Source organism: Acomys minous, assembly GCF_964271855.1.
Source record: "Acomys minous genome assembly, chromosome: 11".
Taxonomy (NCBI): Eukaryota; Metazoa; Chordata; class Mammalia; order Rodentia; family Muridae; genus Acomys; species Acomys minous.
The window spans coordinates 67,961,632-67,976,742 of NC_140492.1; the positions used below are offsets into that span (position 1 = coordinate 67,961,632).

The 15,111-nt window shown below is 46.5% G+C and overlaps 1 protein-coding gene across 2 annotated transcripts; it reads right to left on the reverse strand.

Moving 5' to 3' along the window:
- Window positions 1–12,491, reverse strand: FETUB (fetuin B). Of its 2 annotated transcripts, XM_084802649.1 has the most exons (8): window positions 12,411–12,491; window positions 9,472–9,706; window positions 9,057–9,167; window positions 7,173–7,260; window positions 4,869–5,032; window positions 4,077–4,175; window positions 1,966–2,049; window positions 1–492 (listed from the first exon to the last, which is right to left on the reverse strand). In XM_084802649.1, exons 2-8 carry the CDS (start codon window positions 9,703–9,705, stop codon window positions 121–123), a joined length of 1,152 nt encoding a protein of 383 aa, XP_084658775.1. In that variant the 5' UTR covers window position 9,706; window positions 12,411–12,491; the 3' UTR covers window positions 1–120. The 2 variants fall into 2 exon arrangements, with proteins under 2 accessions (XP_084658775.1, XP_084658776.1); XM_084802650.1 differs by lacking the exon at window positions 12,411–12,491 and having other exon boundaries at window positions 9,472–9,800.
- Window positions 12,492–15,111: the final 2,620 nt, after the last annotated feature.

Here is a 15,111-nt window from a genome sequence, read left to right on the forward strand (position 1 = left end):
TCAGGAAACATCAAAAGGACACACTTTATTAGCCTGTCTATATTTGATCATCTGCCTCGTTCCCATCACCTGTCACCTGGTGCAGGGGACCACACCCCTATGGAGCCCTGTTTGTGATTCTCAGGGTGGGAGGACCAGAGGGTTGGTCTCTGTAGCGGGCCCTGGGCACTCAGTGGAGAACTGTTCCTTTCCAGGGAAAGGCAGTACCACCAGCTTCTTTTCCTCAGGCCCCAGGTAGAGGAAGGAAACATCCAGTGTGTCCCCCTGGGGATTCGTGGTCAGATCCAGCTGCACGGGAAAGGCTTCCTCAGCTTTTCCCTTGGAGTCTTCAGGCTTCTCAGCATCCAGGTCAGGGAGGTACTGGACAGATCCTCTCGGTGCACTTGTGGAGGGGGAGTTGGTGGGGCCCCCGTTCTGAGAGGTCTCATCCACTGTGGGGAGTTTCTTGGGCTCTTGTGTAACAGCTGAGTTTTCACCTCCAGGGACCTGAGCCTGAAGTAACAATGTTTTCAAATGCAGAATTAATTCTACCGGGAAATGCCTTGACACATCCTGTACCAGGCAAAGCTGTTTTGTGACTGCATAATTTTTTTGTTTTGTTTTTTCGAAACAGGGTTTCTCTGTGTAGCCTTAGCTGTCCTGGACTCTCTTTGTAGACCAAGCTGAACTTGAACTCACAGTGATCTGCCTGCCTCTGCCTCCCGAGGCGACTGCATATTTGTAACATGGTCTTGGATAGCCCAGGCTCAAAGTTTTTATCTTCTGCCTCAAGTCTCCTGAGTGCTGAGACTACAGGCACGACACCCATCTTTGCTTGGAGCCTGTCTGAATGCTTAGAAAAATCAGCTACAGGAGTGGCCCTCAACTGTCCTAGTGCTGGGACCCTTTAGTACAGTTCCTCATGTTGGGGTGACCTCCGACCATAAAATTATTTTCATTGCTACTTCATAACTGTCATTTTGCTGCTATTATGGATTGTAATGTAAATTATCTATGTTTCCCGATACTCTTAGGCGACCCCTGTGAAAGGATTATTCAACCCTCAAAAGGGGTCATGGACCCACAGGCTGAGAACCACTGAGCTACAGGGATGGACCTCCTGAGAAGAAGATTAATATCAAAACAGGTAAGGGCCAACTGGAACTCAGACCTGTGGAAGCTGGACAGAAGGTCTTTCATTTCAGAGCAGTGGTCAGAGGGGCTTAAGGAGGTGCCCGGGGTCCCCAGTGAATTGCATTTGCTCCCAGGAGTGGCAGCGGGGTGGCTTCTTTGATTGTCTTGTGCCAGGCTCAGGATAGTGCCCTCCATGCAAAGTCCTCTCACTGGTCTTAGGGATCGGAACAGGCAGGGGATGAGGATAGCAAGACCCAGACAGGTAGGTAAGTGCTGATGGCCACAGAGCTCACAGGGGCAGAGGAGGGGAGAAACACAGGCCACCCCCCTGCCCCCATGACTGGATCAGGTTACCTCACAACAAATACTTAGTATCTGTGGAGAGGGATTGAATATTTTTGTGGAAGTGATTGTCCCCGAGGCCAGAGAGGTTTCTTGGAGACACTGAGTTTAGTGCCTTGAAGGCTTTTCTCCTTTATTCTTCAGGGCCACACTGCAACTAAAACAGAAGAACACACTTCTCTCTTATAGGTATGAGCTTATATAGCCTCAGGAAAGGGGGTCCTGCCCCAAAAGGGGGGAGCATAGGAACCTAGAAGTAGATCACCTGATTCCGTTGAAAAACACCTGGGGTTATCATGATAGAGTTCAATGGGGGAATGTCACAGTCCTGCAAGCCTAGCGACCAGAGTTCAACTCCCCCCGCCCCCCACCCCAAGAACCTGCGTAAAGGTAGGAGAACAAACTGCACACTGAGATGTCCTCTGACTCCACATGCCTGCCATGGCCCATGTGCTCATACATGTACATTGTGCAAACACAAAATAATAATAATATTAAAAAAATAAATACCTGAGATTCGAAGAACTCACAAGTCACAGTGACGAGCTTTTTAAAGTGTCCTTGAATCAGAGAACCTTGGCAAAGACCAACGGGCTGAGAGAAAGGAAGGTGTCCAGTGAGTATCAAGTCACCGGTGAGCAGAGATGCAAGCCCCTCACTTCCTGCTTGTGTAGACACACAGCTGCACCATGCTTTCCTGCCCCTGCCTTGGAAAGGGGCAGGCTTAAGGCCAGTTCCCTCTGAATTATCTAAAAACCAGCCTAGTCTAGCTTGCTTCTGACAATGGGAAGAGTGGGTTTTAGGAAGGTGCCCCGGTGTCTATACACTGTCCACTGCCTGGCCCTGGGTCTGCCCTGGAATCAGCTAGGAACTTGGTGCTCTCTTCTCAACAGCAGCCCTTAAAGGGCTCTGAATGAATTTCTGTCTTCTCAGGCAAACCCACTCTCAGCTCTTTAGCCTTTGATTTGAAAATAAAAGTATTGTGTTTTTATTACAAATGTAATGGATTATTATTTAGAACTATATAAACAAAAAGAAAGAGACATGACTGGCAACTCCATGAATGGTTCTCATTGCTTGCGATTCTTTGATCCTTTTCTTCTGATCTCTCTCCTATGTACTATGGTTTTCATTTAAACACTAAGATCATATTACTTATGATATTTTATCGTCATTTTGTCACTGAACAATATATTGTAAAAATCTTTGAATGGCAATTGATAGTCTTCTATGTTTTTTTTCCCTCAGTGATTATTTTTATAATGGCTACCTAGTATTCCTCTGTACTTAATAGTCTCTCTTGTCAAACAACTAGATAGAATCTACTTTTTTTTTTTAAACACTAAAGCTTTCTTTTCATATATCTCTAGTTTCTTCCTTAGAGAAATACTTATGTGGTGGTTTGAATGAGAATGAGCTCATATTTTTGAATGCTCAGTTCCCAGTTGGTACAACTGTTTGGGAAGGATTAGGAGGTGTGGCCTTGTTGGAGGAGGTGTGTCACTGGGGGTAGACTTTGAGGTTTCAAAACCCCACGCCATTCCCAGTGAGCTCTCTCTGCCTCCTGCTTGTGGATCAAGATATAAGCTCTCGGGGCTAGAGAGATGGCTCAGTGGTTAAGAGCACTGACTGCTCTTCCAGAGGTCCTGAGTTCAATTCCCAGCATCCACATGGTGGCTCACAACCATCTATAATGAGATCTGGTGCCCTCTTCTGGTGAGCAGGTGCACATGTAGATAGAGCACTGATATACGTAAAGTAAATAAAATCTTAAAAAAAAAAAAAATATAAGCTCTCAGAACAGTGCCTTGTTGTCTGCTACTCTATGATGGCCATGGATGCTAACCCTCTGAAACTATAAGGACCCCCCTAAAAAAACCCTATCTTTTATATGTTTCCTTGGCTGTGGTGTCTTATCAAAAATCCATCGGAACTGGTTCTTTGAACATTACTCTATACCTTCCTCTATGTCACATGAAGAAAAGACCAGAAATCCTCAAGGTGGGGAAAATCCATTAAAGTAAAATGGTGGCCCAACCGTCCCTTTTCCTCTCCATTGCTGTGGCTCAGAGGATCTCAGAGAAACGGCTTGTGGCAAGAACAGCTGGATACTCCACATTATCTAGAACTTTCTGAATTGTCAAGATGTGTAGACCTTCTGCTGTGAGCACTGGCGTGGACTATAGAGAACAGGTCTGTGGGGCTGCACTTCAGTGCCAGCACTCATTGGCTAGTCTGAGGGTGTCAGTTGTGCCAGTTTCTTTAAAAAATAAATATCTCTCCCTCACCCCAGCATCCTGTATGATTCCATTTGTATGAAGTGTCCAGATGGACAAAGCTATTGAGACAGAAATCGGCTTCATTGTTTCTAGGGGCTTCTGAGGGCAGCAATGGGAAATTTCTTAATAGAGATGGGGTTGCTCGTAAGAGCTAATAATATTTTTTAAAAAATATAAAGTAGTTATAGTGGCACAGGTCTGTGAATATAAAACAAAAGTGGAACTATCTCCTTGAGGGAAGGAGAAGCAGCCTGTGTTCTGGGACACCCCAGTATGATGTGTGCTCAAAAATATTGGTGATCTGTGAATGCCTATAGATTGCACAGACCGCCGTTAACTCACCTCAGAGTCGGAGGGCTGGGCAGAACAACTGGCCTCGGAGTCAGTACATGGTGGCTTTTTGATCAAATACTCCACAAAGTAGGAAGGGCCAACCACCCACTGTCATGAAATAAGCGTTAAGAGATTAGCATCTTACCCCAGGGAAGACTCAGGGTTTCTAACATTCCTTTTGCAGAACTGATCCCGAAGCTCTGTCAACCCACAGACTCACTGTTCCTCAAAGTCCCCACAGGCACAAGACCGTGTCGGTAATTTTGTTATGTAGAAGACATACATGGGTGCCTTCTTCACTGTTAAGGATGTCAAGGGCACCCCAGACATTTCTCTCAGCCAGCTCATTTCCCCTTAAGAAGATTGGCCTTTAAGTTTTTATTTATACAAGAGAGCTACCAACGTAATTGAAGCACAGATGCGCCCCTTATCCCGTAACTCATGAAGCTCAATACCTCCTCCCCAGGCCTTAACGAAGAAGCCAAGGCCATCTTGCTAAACGCTCCACCATCAGTCAGAACACAGTGCACCTGTTTCACCCCAAACCCACACGAGACCAGGAGTCTGTTCTTCCTGCTTTAAGGTTGGAGAGATCAAGTCAAGTCACGGGGCTACCTGTGCAAATTCCAAGGGCTAACCAGAGCTGTAACACAAGTGAATGCTCTGTGGATCTGCTGGAAATGGGGATGCAGAGAAAGGCTCCCGAGCCCTAAGCAGATGGCATGCCTAGACATCCTCTTCCTAACCTAAGATCCCCTGCAGCTACAGTCCGTGTAACTGGCCCGGGCATTTTAGTTTTACCTGGCTGGTAGCCCTGGTGACTTTGACGAGGGAGTACTGTTTTGAGGGGTTCTCACTGTTGAACTTCGCAAGTGACTCCGTGGCAGCTTCCAGAACCCTGGGGTTTGACAAGTCATTGGGGCTTGGGCAGTCAGGGCATATTAACTGCATCTGTCTTCGAGAAACTATTGGGGAGAAAAGTTTGTAAATATTATTAATCTTCAGTCCTAATAATAGTCAAAAATCATACAACTATAACTGGAGGCAAAATTATAATAAAATTATAATACCCAGAACTGGCAAGGACACAGTGAGAATGGCATCTTTTCATGGAAAGCATTTAGTTTTGGCAATATGATAGTTGACAGTAATAGTGCTTTTCTTTATCTTTGCTTTCCTTTCTTTCTTTTCTTTCCCCCTCCCTCCCTCCCTCCCTCCCTTCCTTCCTTCCTTCCTTCCTTCCTTCCTTCCTTCCTTCCTTCCTTCCTTTGTGAGACAAGGTCTCATGTATGCCAGGCTGGCCTACATAACCAAAGGGAAGCTTTAACTACCGATCTTCTTGCTGGAGGCTAGGCTTGTAGGCACATGCCGTTGTGCTTGACTTCTCCGGCACTAGGATCCAAGCCGACTTTCATGCATGCTTGATGCTCTACCACCCGAGCTAATGTCCAGTCTCTAAGCAGCATTACTGTTGTAACTAAAAAGAAATCAAAGCGAGATAGCCTTGCTCCATCACGGACTTATTTGCTGTAGGAATTTTGTTCAGAGCCACATAGGGCATGCCTAACCAACGGTGTGGGCTATGCAGAGTCAAAGATGGCAATGAATGTGGTCCAACATGAAATTGAAAAATATACTTAAAACATGAGTTGTTTTTTGTTGTTGTTGTTTTGTTTTGTTTTTGTTTTTTGCAACTCAGTTACACAGTTCTTGGATATGAACTTTGTAGATGACAACATTGTCTTTCAGTGCCAAAAACAGTTAGCACATCAGTCTCCTCCCTAGCTCACTGTCCTTTTTCATTGCTGCTCCTGTAGACAAGGGCCTTTGAAAGGCTGGCATTTCATTATCTCCACGACTTGCTTATCTGTGGTCCTTAGCACCAAGAAAGAACCCTAACACATATTGAGTATTCAGTAGACGCCTGTTAAGCAAGTGACATCATGCTGGTGGAAGCAGACCACCTTTAGTTAGAAACTGCAAGTACGTCAGAAAGGATGAGACGGCAGAGAATGGTGATGCTGTCAGTGCAGCTATGATCTCTTTGGGAGGAGCTGGAGACCGCAAATGTATGATCATAGAGCCAGAGGAGCATTTTCAGAGAAAACCCACTGTCTAATGAATATTTGGGGATGGAGGAAGTGGATGGGAGAGCTGTGCCCGCAGCCTGCCACTTGTGCCTTGTCCCCAACTCCAGACACCTGTGAAATGACTGGCACTATTCTCAGATGCCCTCTAATTTATTTCAGCCTGGTCCAGTGAGGAAGTGTAAGCTGTGGCATGTACAGTATCTGCTCTGGTGTGTCTTTCCTTCCTTGTGGCCATCTGGGGCTTGTTAGAAACCCTGGCTCTCAGGCCCCAGTGGGCCAATGGAATCAGACTACACACTTTAACAAGATTCACAAAGCGAGCACATGCATGCGGTCTGTTGAGTACACATTCTCTACTTTCCCATGCAATGGATTCCCCGCTGTTCAGTGGCCCTCTATGAAAAGCAGGGTCCAGAAGGAGTGCACATGCTTATTTCAGTCAACAGTTTGGTCTTATTCTTGCCTGTTATTCAGCAACTGTAAGGACATCTGAAATTTGATATAAATAAGATGTAAGACTATAAATCATGGTCATGCATGTTTTAGCCAAAGTGGAAAAAGTGTACACCAGGAAAGCATCATTGTGCAAAGAGCATCTGGGATGTCCCTTAAGGAGTCTGAGTTCCCCAGGATATATACTCAGTGGGAGGGAAGTGAGTCAAGCAAGTGCAGAGATGGGGAAGTGTGGCATGTGTTCAGACTACAGTACCAGCCAGCTGAAAGGGTGTCAGAACAGTGGTACAGACAGAAAGGAACCTGGGACCAGCTGTTGATGGTGCGTCACTCCCTCAAGACAGACAATGTAGGATTTGGAGCAGGACTTAGCTCTTGAGGGTTTCCCCTGGGAGAAGGGGTGTGTAGTGAATGCTGGTAGGGAGGCAGCGCTGGAGGATTAAGCCATGGCTGCTTACAGAGCAAGCGAGGGAGGAGAGACTGCATGCCAACTTGACGAAGGCCTAGTTCAACGCTCTGCTCTATCTTCCGTTAAGATGTACAAAACCCTCTGGACTCTTACCTGGGCGGAGGGTGCAGTTATAAGCAACTAAGTAGAGAACTCTTCTTGGCTTGTTAATGTGAAACATCGCTTTGCATTGACCATAAACCTAGGAAAAACAAAGAAACACAATTGATGGTGCATGCAGGGAACCATGAGTTTAAAACCACCCCCACCCTCCCTCCCCACAACCCTCCCCATTCCTCCCTGAGTAGAATTTTAATTTAAATGTAACAAGAAACTTAACATCAAGTTCTGTGCTTTTGGGTGGGAAGAACGGCTATCTGTCATCAAACTGTTCAACCTTTTCCTGGGACACAGCTACCTTCCCAGGCCCCTCACACTTAGATGTGGGAACTTCTAACTGTGGGAACAGAGTCAAAACAGCTTTGCATTGCCACGCCCCACTACCACATCAGCACGTTTTTTGTTTTGCTTTGTTTTTCTCCATCTTTTCTCTTTCGGTAGCCCAGTGAGCATGGGGACCTAGGGAGGCACAGGTTAGACGTCTGAGGTAAGCACAGGAGAAAATGGGGCCTCCAAACCATGCCCAGAATCAAACTCGCTGGTCAAGAGCTTCAAGTTTGAAATTATGTGAGAAAGAAACTCCTAACCCATGTGCTCCTGTGGGGGGAGCATGCACATCTCTGTGAGTCTGGTATCACTACACCAACTATAACAAGAGGGCACACAGAGCATTTGTTTTTCACAACCAGGTGCACGTTGGTATGTTTGGTCAGATGATTACAAAAGGTAATTTGGATCAAAAGATTTACTTTAGGCTGGGCGGTGTTGGCGCACGCCTTTAATCCCAGCATTCTGGGAGGCAGAGGCAGGCAGATCGCTGTGAGTTTGAGGCCAGCCTGGTCTACAAAGTGAGTCCAGGATAGCCAAGGCTACACAGAGAGACCCGGTCTCAAAAAAAAAAAAAAAAAAAAAGAAAAGAAAGAAAAAGAAAAAGAAAAAGAAAGAAAGAAAGATTTACTTCAAACCACTGAGGACCCATGCTGGCTTCCATGGCAGTCTGCATCAGTGCATGGAAAAGACCCCAGGATCATTGAGAGCCAGGTGAAAACTGACTCCGACGGTTTCAAGTCTTGGCAGTGGCCATCTTGGCAAGGTTGAGCTCAAGGCTGGAGAGATGGCTTAGTGGTTAAGACATTTGCTGTCCTTCTAGAGAACCAGAGTTTGGTTCACAGTTCCCGCATCAGGTGGCTTACAACCATCTGAAAGTCTGGTTCTGGGCACTGGGGGGGGGGGGGGGGGGGGGAGGAGAGGGGAAAGAGGGGGGAGGGGGGATGGCAGAGGTGAAGGGGTAGGGGCCACCTTCTGGTCTCTCTGGTCACTGCATGGATGCGGGGCACACACATACCTGCAGGCAAGGTACCCATACACATAGAAAAATAAAATAATTCGTGTTTTTTTTAAAAGAAGAAAGGATGAGTTCTGTGGCCCTTTAGTTTTGTGTTTCAGGGCGCTCTCCCAGAGACCCCTGACAACCTTCACACCATAAACCATCCCCTTTCCTATCTGAAAACCTCACATTAATTTTCATTAAAACAAAACCAAGCAAAAGAAAACAAGCCACTCTCCATTACTGCTGCTGTTTACCTTATTCAAACACCAGAATATCTCACCCCCGCCCCCTCACTCTGTCTCTGAGAGTTTAAACACTGGCTCATGGGCCAAAGGGCAGAAAACAATTTTGGGGAAACTTTTCAAGTCTATTCAGCAAGACCCCAAAAGGACATCGCAGGACAAACACCCCCCCCCACCCCCCGCAGCTAAAATTGGTTCTTTTCTCCATGATCAAAATTAGCACACGGGCCCATTGCCTCGGAGCTAACAAAGACAAAAATGAGCAGATGGCGGACAGTGAGCCCGCCCCTGGGAATAAGTACTTACAGACTCGTGCAAAATCCTCGGGTGGCAGTCCTTCTGTGCCTTTCTGCTGAGCACATGGCAGCCAGTCTCTAAGACATCCAGTGTGAGGTAGAACAGAGACCCCATGTCGTCCTGCAGTAGGGTTGGAGAGATACACATGAACAATCCCAGGACAACTCGGCAGACCGTTAGCCAGCAAGCGGCTTCTTCCTGCGAAACCGGAAGCGCAGATGTGCCGCAATGCTACTGAAGCCTAGACTCCAGACAGTGTAGAATCACTCCTATCACTTGTGACAGCAAGAGTGTTCTAGCATCCCTGCTGACGATGGCAGAGCGCTGAGTTTCCAGGCTGGAAAGCACCTGTTGACAAATAGCCCCTAAGTTGCCACCCCGCTGCTGGCTAGTTGCTGCAGCCTGTTCAAAGGCTGCCACTTGCCTGGAAGTGCTCCCGAACTCCATGCACTCGGCTGAGGCTCAACATATAGCCGTCCTTTTGGTCTCTGTTGATGTTCTGCAGGGCAAAGCCTGCAACCGCCAGCACATCAGAGTCGTTACAGTTTCGGGGACGCAGGCGGAAGAAGGGGGGGTCTGGTGGCGGTTGCCCGGGAGGAGAACGCGCCATGCAGCATGCAGCCAGGGTGCAGAACGCCAGAAGCTGGATTAGACCCATTCTGTGGGGGAACAAGATCCAGGATATGTCGGTGTGTAGAGCTGCCGCGATGAGCGCTATTGTGGGGCCCGAAGGACGGACTTGAGCAGTTTTATAACTGAAATCAGAATGGCTGAATGTGACTTGAAACACTGTGTCCTAACGCCACCCTTGACCCAAACAGGGCATTTTCTGAGTCAATATTTTGGACAGGGTTTGTTCGTGTTCTAACCTTAGACTGTGCGAGTGAGCTGTTCGTGTAAATAAAATGAAGTTTCCTAATTGTTTCCCAATAATTGTAGCAAACATTTGATCAAGGCATTGGAAGAGCCGGCTTCTATCCAGGTCTCTATTTGAGATGAAACCAAGGCGGGGCTGTCACCACTTTCCATCTTCTCCGATGGTTTCACAGCCACACTGTCACCTGGGCAGGACCAGGAAGGCGTGGGCCTTACCATCTGACTTTCCACTGCCTGCCCAGATGAGAGTCCTAATCCAGCTGCAACTGAAAATAAACACTCCTCAAATATGTCCCTTTCTACTTCCTGTATCTGACAGGAAAACGCGGTGCTTGCTTCATCTCAACATTGTATTTAAGGGGGGGGGGGTTTGCTAATGAGACCACAAAAGTTCTCCTATCACACTCTGGGTCTCTTCTTTCTTTTGTGCACCTAAAAGTAAACTCATTAAGAGACCCAAACCTGACGCTGTTGGGAAAAAATAATGGTGCCCATCAAGACTGACTGTGGTTCTTGCCTCTTTTTCTGAGCTTCAGTTTAGAGCCTAGGGAGGTTCATCTTACTAGGGCTAATCTGAGAAGCAATTTATTGATTTATTTTAAACATTTTATTTAACTTTAATTTATGTGCATTGGTGTGAGAGTGTCAGATCTTGGAGTTACAGACAGTTGTGAGCTACTATGTGGGTTCTGGGAATTGAACCCAGGTCCCTTGGAAGAGCAGGCAGTGCTCTTAACCACTGAGCCATCTTGCCATCCCTATTTGACAGGACGTTGAACTTGCTATGTAGCTGCCAATGGTTTTGAACTTGTAATCCTCTTGCACTGCCTCCCAAGCACTGGGACTACAGTTGCATAGCCCATTTCTGACTACAAAACTAAGTATCTTTCAAAACTTCTTTTCCTCTAGGACTAGGCTTCACACGTGCTGGGAAAGCACTCTTCCATTGAGCTATATCACAGTGCTTTTTATTTTGAGACAAGGCCTCCCTAAGTTTGCCCAGTCTGGCTTAGAACTGGCTACCCTGCTGCTTTGGCCTCTCACATTTCTGGGACTACAGGTGCCTGCCACCATAAACGGCACACACACACATTGTGTGAGTGTGGGATGCCAAGGATCAAACCCTGGGGCCTCACTCACATCAGGTGAACATTCTACTGAGCTACTCCCATAGGCCATGTTGAAAAAGTTTCTTTTTCAAACACACACAGACACCCACAGACAGACAGACAGACAGACACACACACACACACACACACACACACACACACACACACACACACACACCAGTAGAAGTTTACCAGGAGAGGTCCAAGTCAGAAAAGGAGCCTACAGATTAAGCTGTCTCTGAAAGCATTCCCTAAGATGAGCAACATCTCAGTCCCTATCTCCATCTCCTGTCCAGGCCTTCTGTGTGCACTATATGGAGGTAATGCTGTGCCCCCCAGTACCCATCTAGTGGGCCCCTCAACACAGACAGTATCTGGAAGATTCCAAAGCTTTGGGGTCGATACTGTTTCAAACACAGTTCCTTACAGCTACAAGAGCATACAAGAGACTTTCTGAGTAGCATTCATTTTTAATCCACACATCTATTTTGGGAATGTCTGTGTTTGTAAGGAAGGATGGCAGTCTGTGATACTTTTTCATGGGGGACCTGGTGGGAGGGGCCAGGTATTTTAACTGGGAGTGGGATCTTCCAAGTGAATGGAAAGAATTGTCCCACTGGCCTAGATAGAAAGCCACCACATAGAAAGTAGTGCCTGACGACAGTGAGCCAAGCCAAGCCAAAAAAAAAAAAAAAAAAAAAAAGGCTGTTAATGTTGCTGAAGTATCTAAGTTTACTTAAAACTTTGATTTCATATTAAACTTAAATATGCCGACTTATGTTTTTAGCTAACACCACTGCTACTAAGAAAAACTGAGTTTTATGATGAATTTACTAAATAACTTACTATGATAAATTTAACTGCATCATCACTGAACAGAAAACAGATTTCCCCCTCCTTTGATAGCCACTCATAGACAACTAAGTAACCTCATTTGCTCAGTGAGTGGTACAGACAGGCACTGAAAACTACCTTTATAGATAACTTAGCAAGTCCAACCAAGTGAGAAAAGCAGGGTAAAAACAATCCTGAAGGAAGCAATGAGAGAGCCAACATAGAAGCTTTTCCTTTTAGAGTTTTTTCATCAAGGCTAGGGAGATGGCTTAGCCAGTAAAGATGCCTGCTTGCCAAGCCTCATTACCTAAGTTCAGTTCCTGGGAACCTCATGATGAAAGAGAACTGACTTCTGAAAATTGTCCTCTGACCTCCACGTGTGCACTATGGCCCATGTACCCCACCCCATCCCCGTGCACAAAAGTAAACAAACAAACAAAGAAATGTAAAGGTGGTTTTTTTTCTTCCATCACACTGATGGTAAGAACACTGCCTGAACTACTTTTCCACTCACCAACCAACTGAAGTCAGGGAAGCCACTTACCTGCTGTAAGCCAAGCTGTCTACCCTGTCAAATGTGCTAATCACAAGCCTGTATCAGAAACCCTCCGTGCAGAAGGCTAGGGCAGCGGCTGGGAAATTGCTAGATGTTGCATAATCTAGCTACCTGTCACTCAGGAGCTCTTATTGAGCAACTGCACAATGCCAGGAATGGAGTTACGCTGTCCCGGAACCGAGAGGTAGGAACACTGATGTGGTTTGAAGCCGCGCCCCCCCCCCCCAAAGCTCAGGTGTGCGACATGTAATCACTTATGAAACCGGTGGAGAGGTGGCACCTTCAGAGAGGAGATTAAGACCCAAGGGATCTGTCCGTGTCCCTTGAGGGTGTATGTTATGCAGAGTTCCTCCTTCTGCCTTCCACTGCGGTGTGATACAAACGGCAGGAAGGTTGTCCCCAGTAGGCCCTCGAGCTCCCAGAGTTCCGCGACAGCAGCACAGGACGGATTGCATAAATAAGGCGCAGCGCCCACTGTATGTCTTTTTCTTTTTAAGTAAACAAGTTGTTAGTAGGAAATTGATTTACAAACCCAAATCTGAAGGCCACAGTTCCTCAGAAACGGGGTCTCGTTCGTGCTACCAAATGGGAGAGTATGAGAAAGCTGGTATCGAAACCGGAAATGGTTACGTTAAGAAAAGCAACATAAAGTGGGAGGCTCTGGAATATAAGTCTGTACCAACCAACCAAGCAACGAACCAAATAAATAACTCAAAGTCCAGTGTAAACACTGAGACTAGAAACGACAGCTAACCTCTACACAGCAACTAGATGGATTAGGAAAAGCATAGCAAATACACACGTACATACAATCTTAAATCTGGATTCCACATTGAGAAGAAAAAAAATGTCATATTTGTCTTTGTGAGTCTGACTTGCTTTGCTTATTATAATGTTTTCCTTTTGGAGCCATTTCCCTGCAGACATCATGATCCATTTCTTTCTTTCACTGCTTGTGTGTGCATATTCCTGGGTAGATGTCACCAAATATATACTCACCCTGGAAACAACATCAAGGACAGAGCAAAAACAAAACAAAACAAAACATTTTACCCAAGTCTATCTTGGTGAACCATGAATTTATTATGCATGGGTGAGAAGTTGCTAAAGTAAGGGTGACTCAAAGGCAGCTACATCACTGAAAAGCACACCCCAGCATGAGGGATTGTCCCTGGAGTTGGCCACTCTGCTACCTGCAGTTACCTGCCTCACATAAAACCAGATCCTTTGGCTTTGGAGTCAAAAAGACTTTCAGAGCAAGTCAGCGTGAAGCAGCCAGGATTCGATAGGGATATTTTAATATGACTTTTAAATAGAAAGGTTAAGAGGAAAGATTCAGGAAGAAAGCAAAGACATGCCTGAGAGAGCGTGGTTTTTATTGCTCCAAACCCAGCCACCCAGTAGCTTGAGGCCACCTCTTGGCATTCTGTCTCAGGTCCTTCCTCCTAGAACCTGGCTCTATGAAACTTTAACCACATTTTAGCAATATATGGAAAAAATTGACTGTTTAAAGCTCATTTTTTCCTGTTGACCATGTTCCTGGGGAAAGTCTTACTGCATTGCAAGTGGGATTTCTTGTAAAAGTCCTTGTTGTGGAGTACAGACACTTGGCCCAAGCTGTCGCCGGGTTAGTTCCAGGTCTGTACTTGCCAACCGGAAGCCAGGAAGAGTTTCTCACACCACGTAAGTATGTGGGGCTGTTCGTGAGAGTTGGAGAACAGTGCTTGACTATGAGGTTGACCTCTGTACGTCACCAAAAAAGACTCTAAACAGTAAGAAGCACACAAAGAGGCTATCCGCCAACAGCACATACCCACGGTCCTGTCGATCTAAGAAAAGAGATGTCTTCCCAGAGATGTAGCACTCAAGGCAGGGCTCGGCCTTGCAGCTCTCACACCCAGGCTTTCCTGAGGACCCGGGTTGCTTAGGCCAGGAACCAACTCACACAAATCCCCTGTGTGTAGACAAGAACCAGAGGGAGCCTGCTCTGGTGTTCCCAATAGAACCGGATAGGTGATGGCAGGTGTTCCCTCTGATTGCTCCTTTATATCCTGCAAACAGAGTGACCCACCCCTTCGGAACTTGGAGAATAATGCGTTGCTTACCTGGCTTTCAGGGCTGGCAGACACCCTGCATATGAATTAGAGGCAACAGAGAGATTAAGCTCTATTTAGGTTCTGTGTCTTTATAAGGAGCCACCCAGCACTTTGTTCCTGTCTGGGCTTTTCATGGTGTGGTTCACCAGCAGTTTTACAGTCCCGCCCATAGGGTGTGACTTCCCTACAGGTGGCCTTCTCCACCCAGAGGTGCTGGTTGGTTCCCATGGGGCTCGATCAGTTGGCGGCTTTATTGCTGAACCTCTATGTATTCAGTACTGTGCACACCTGCAGAGGCAGAAAGGCTCTGGCTGCAAGCAATCCAGGGTGATCACATGGGATGGTGAGGGGTAAGGTTGTATCAAAGGCCTCAGCTGCAAGGACCAATGTTCTGCCATGTTCTGTGTGTTCTGTAACTAATGCCATGGTCTGTATGTTCTGTGAGAACTTGTCATCTAGGTGACACTTACTTCTTCCTGCATTCCGGGAATGACCTTATACTGCACCTGCCAGCAGTCTCCAGAACCTCCACCAGGGCAATTAGATATAATCAACCCCCAATGTTCCTCTGAGATGAAACACTTCCCCTCATG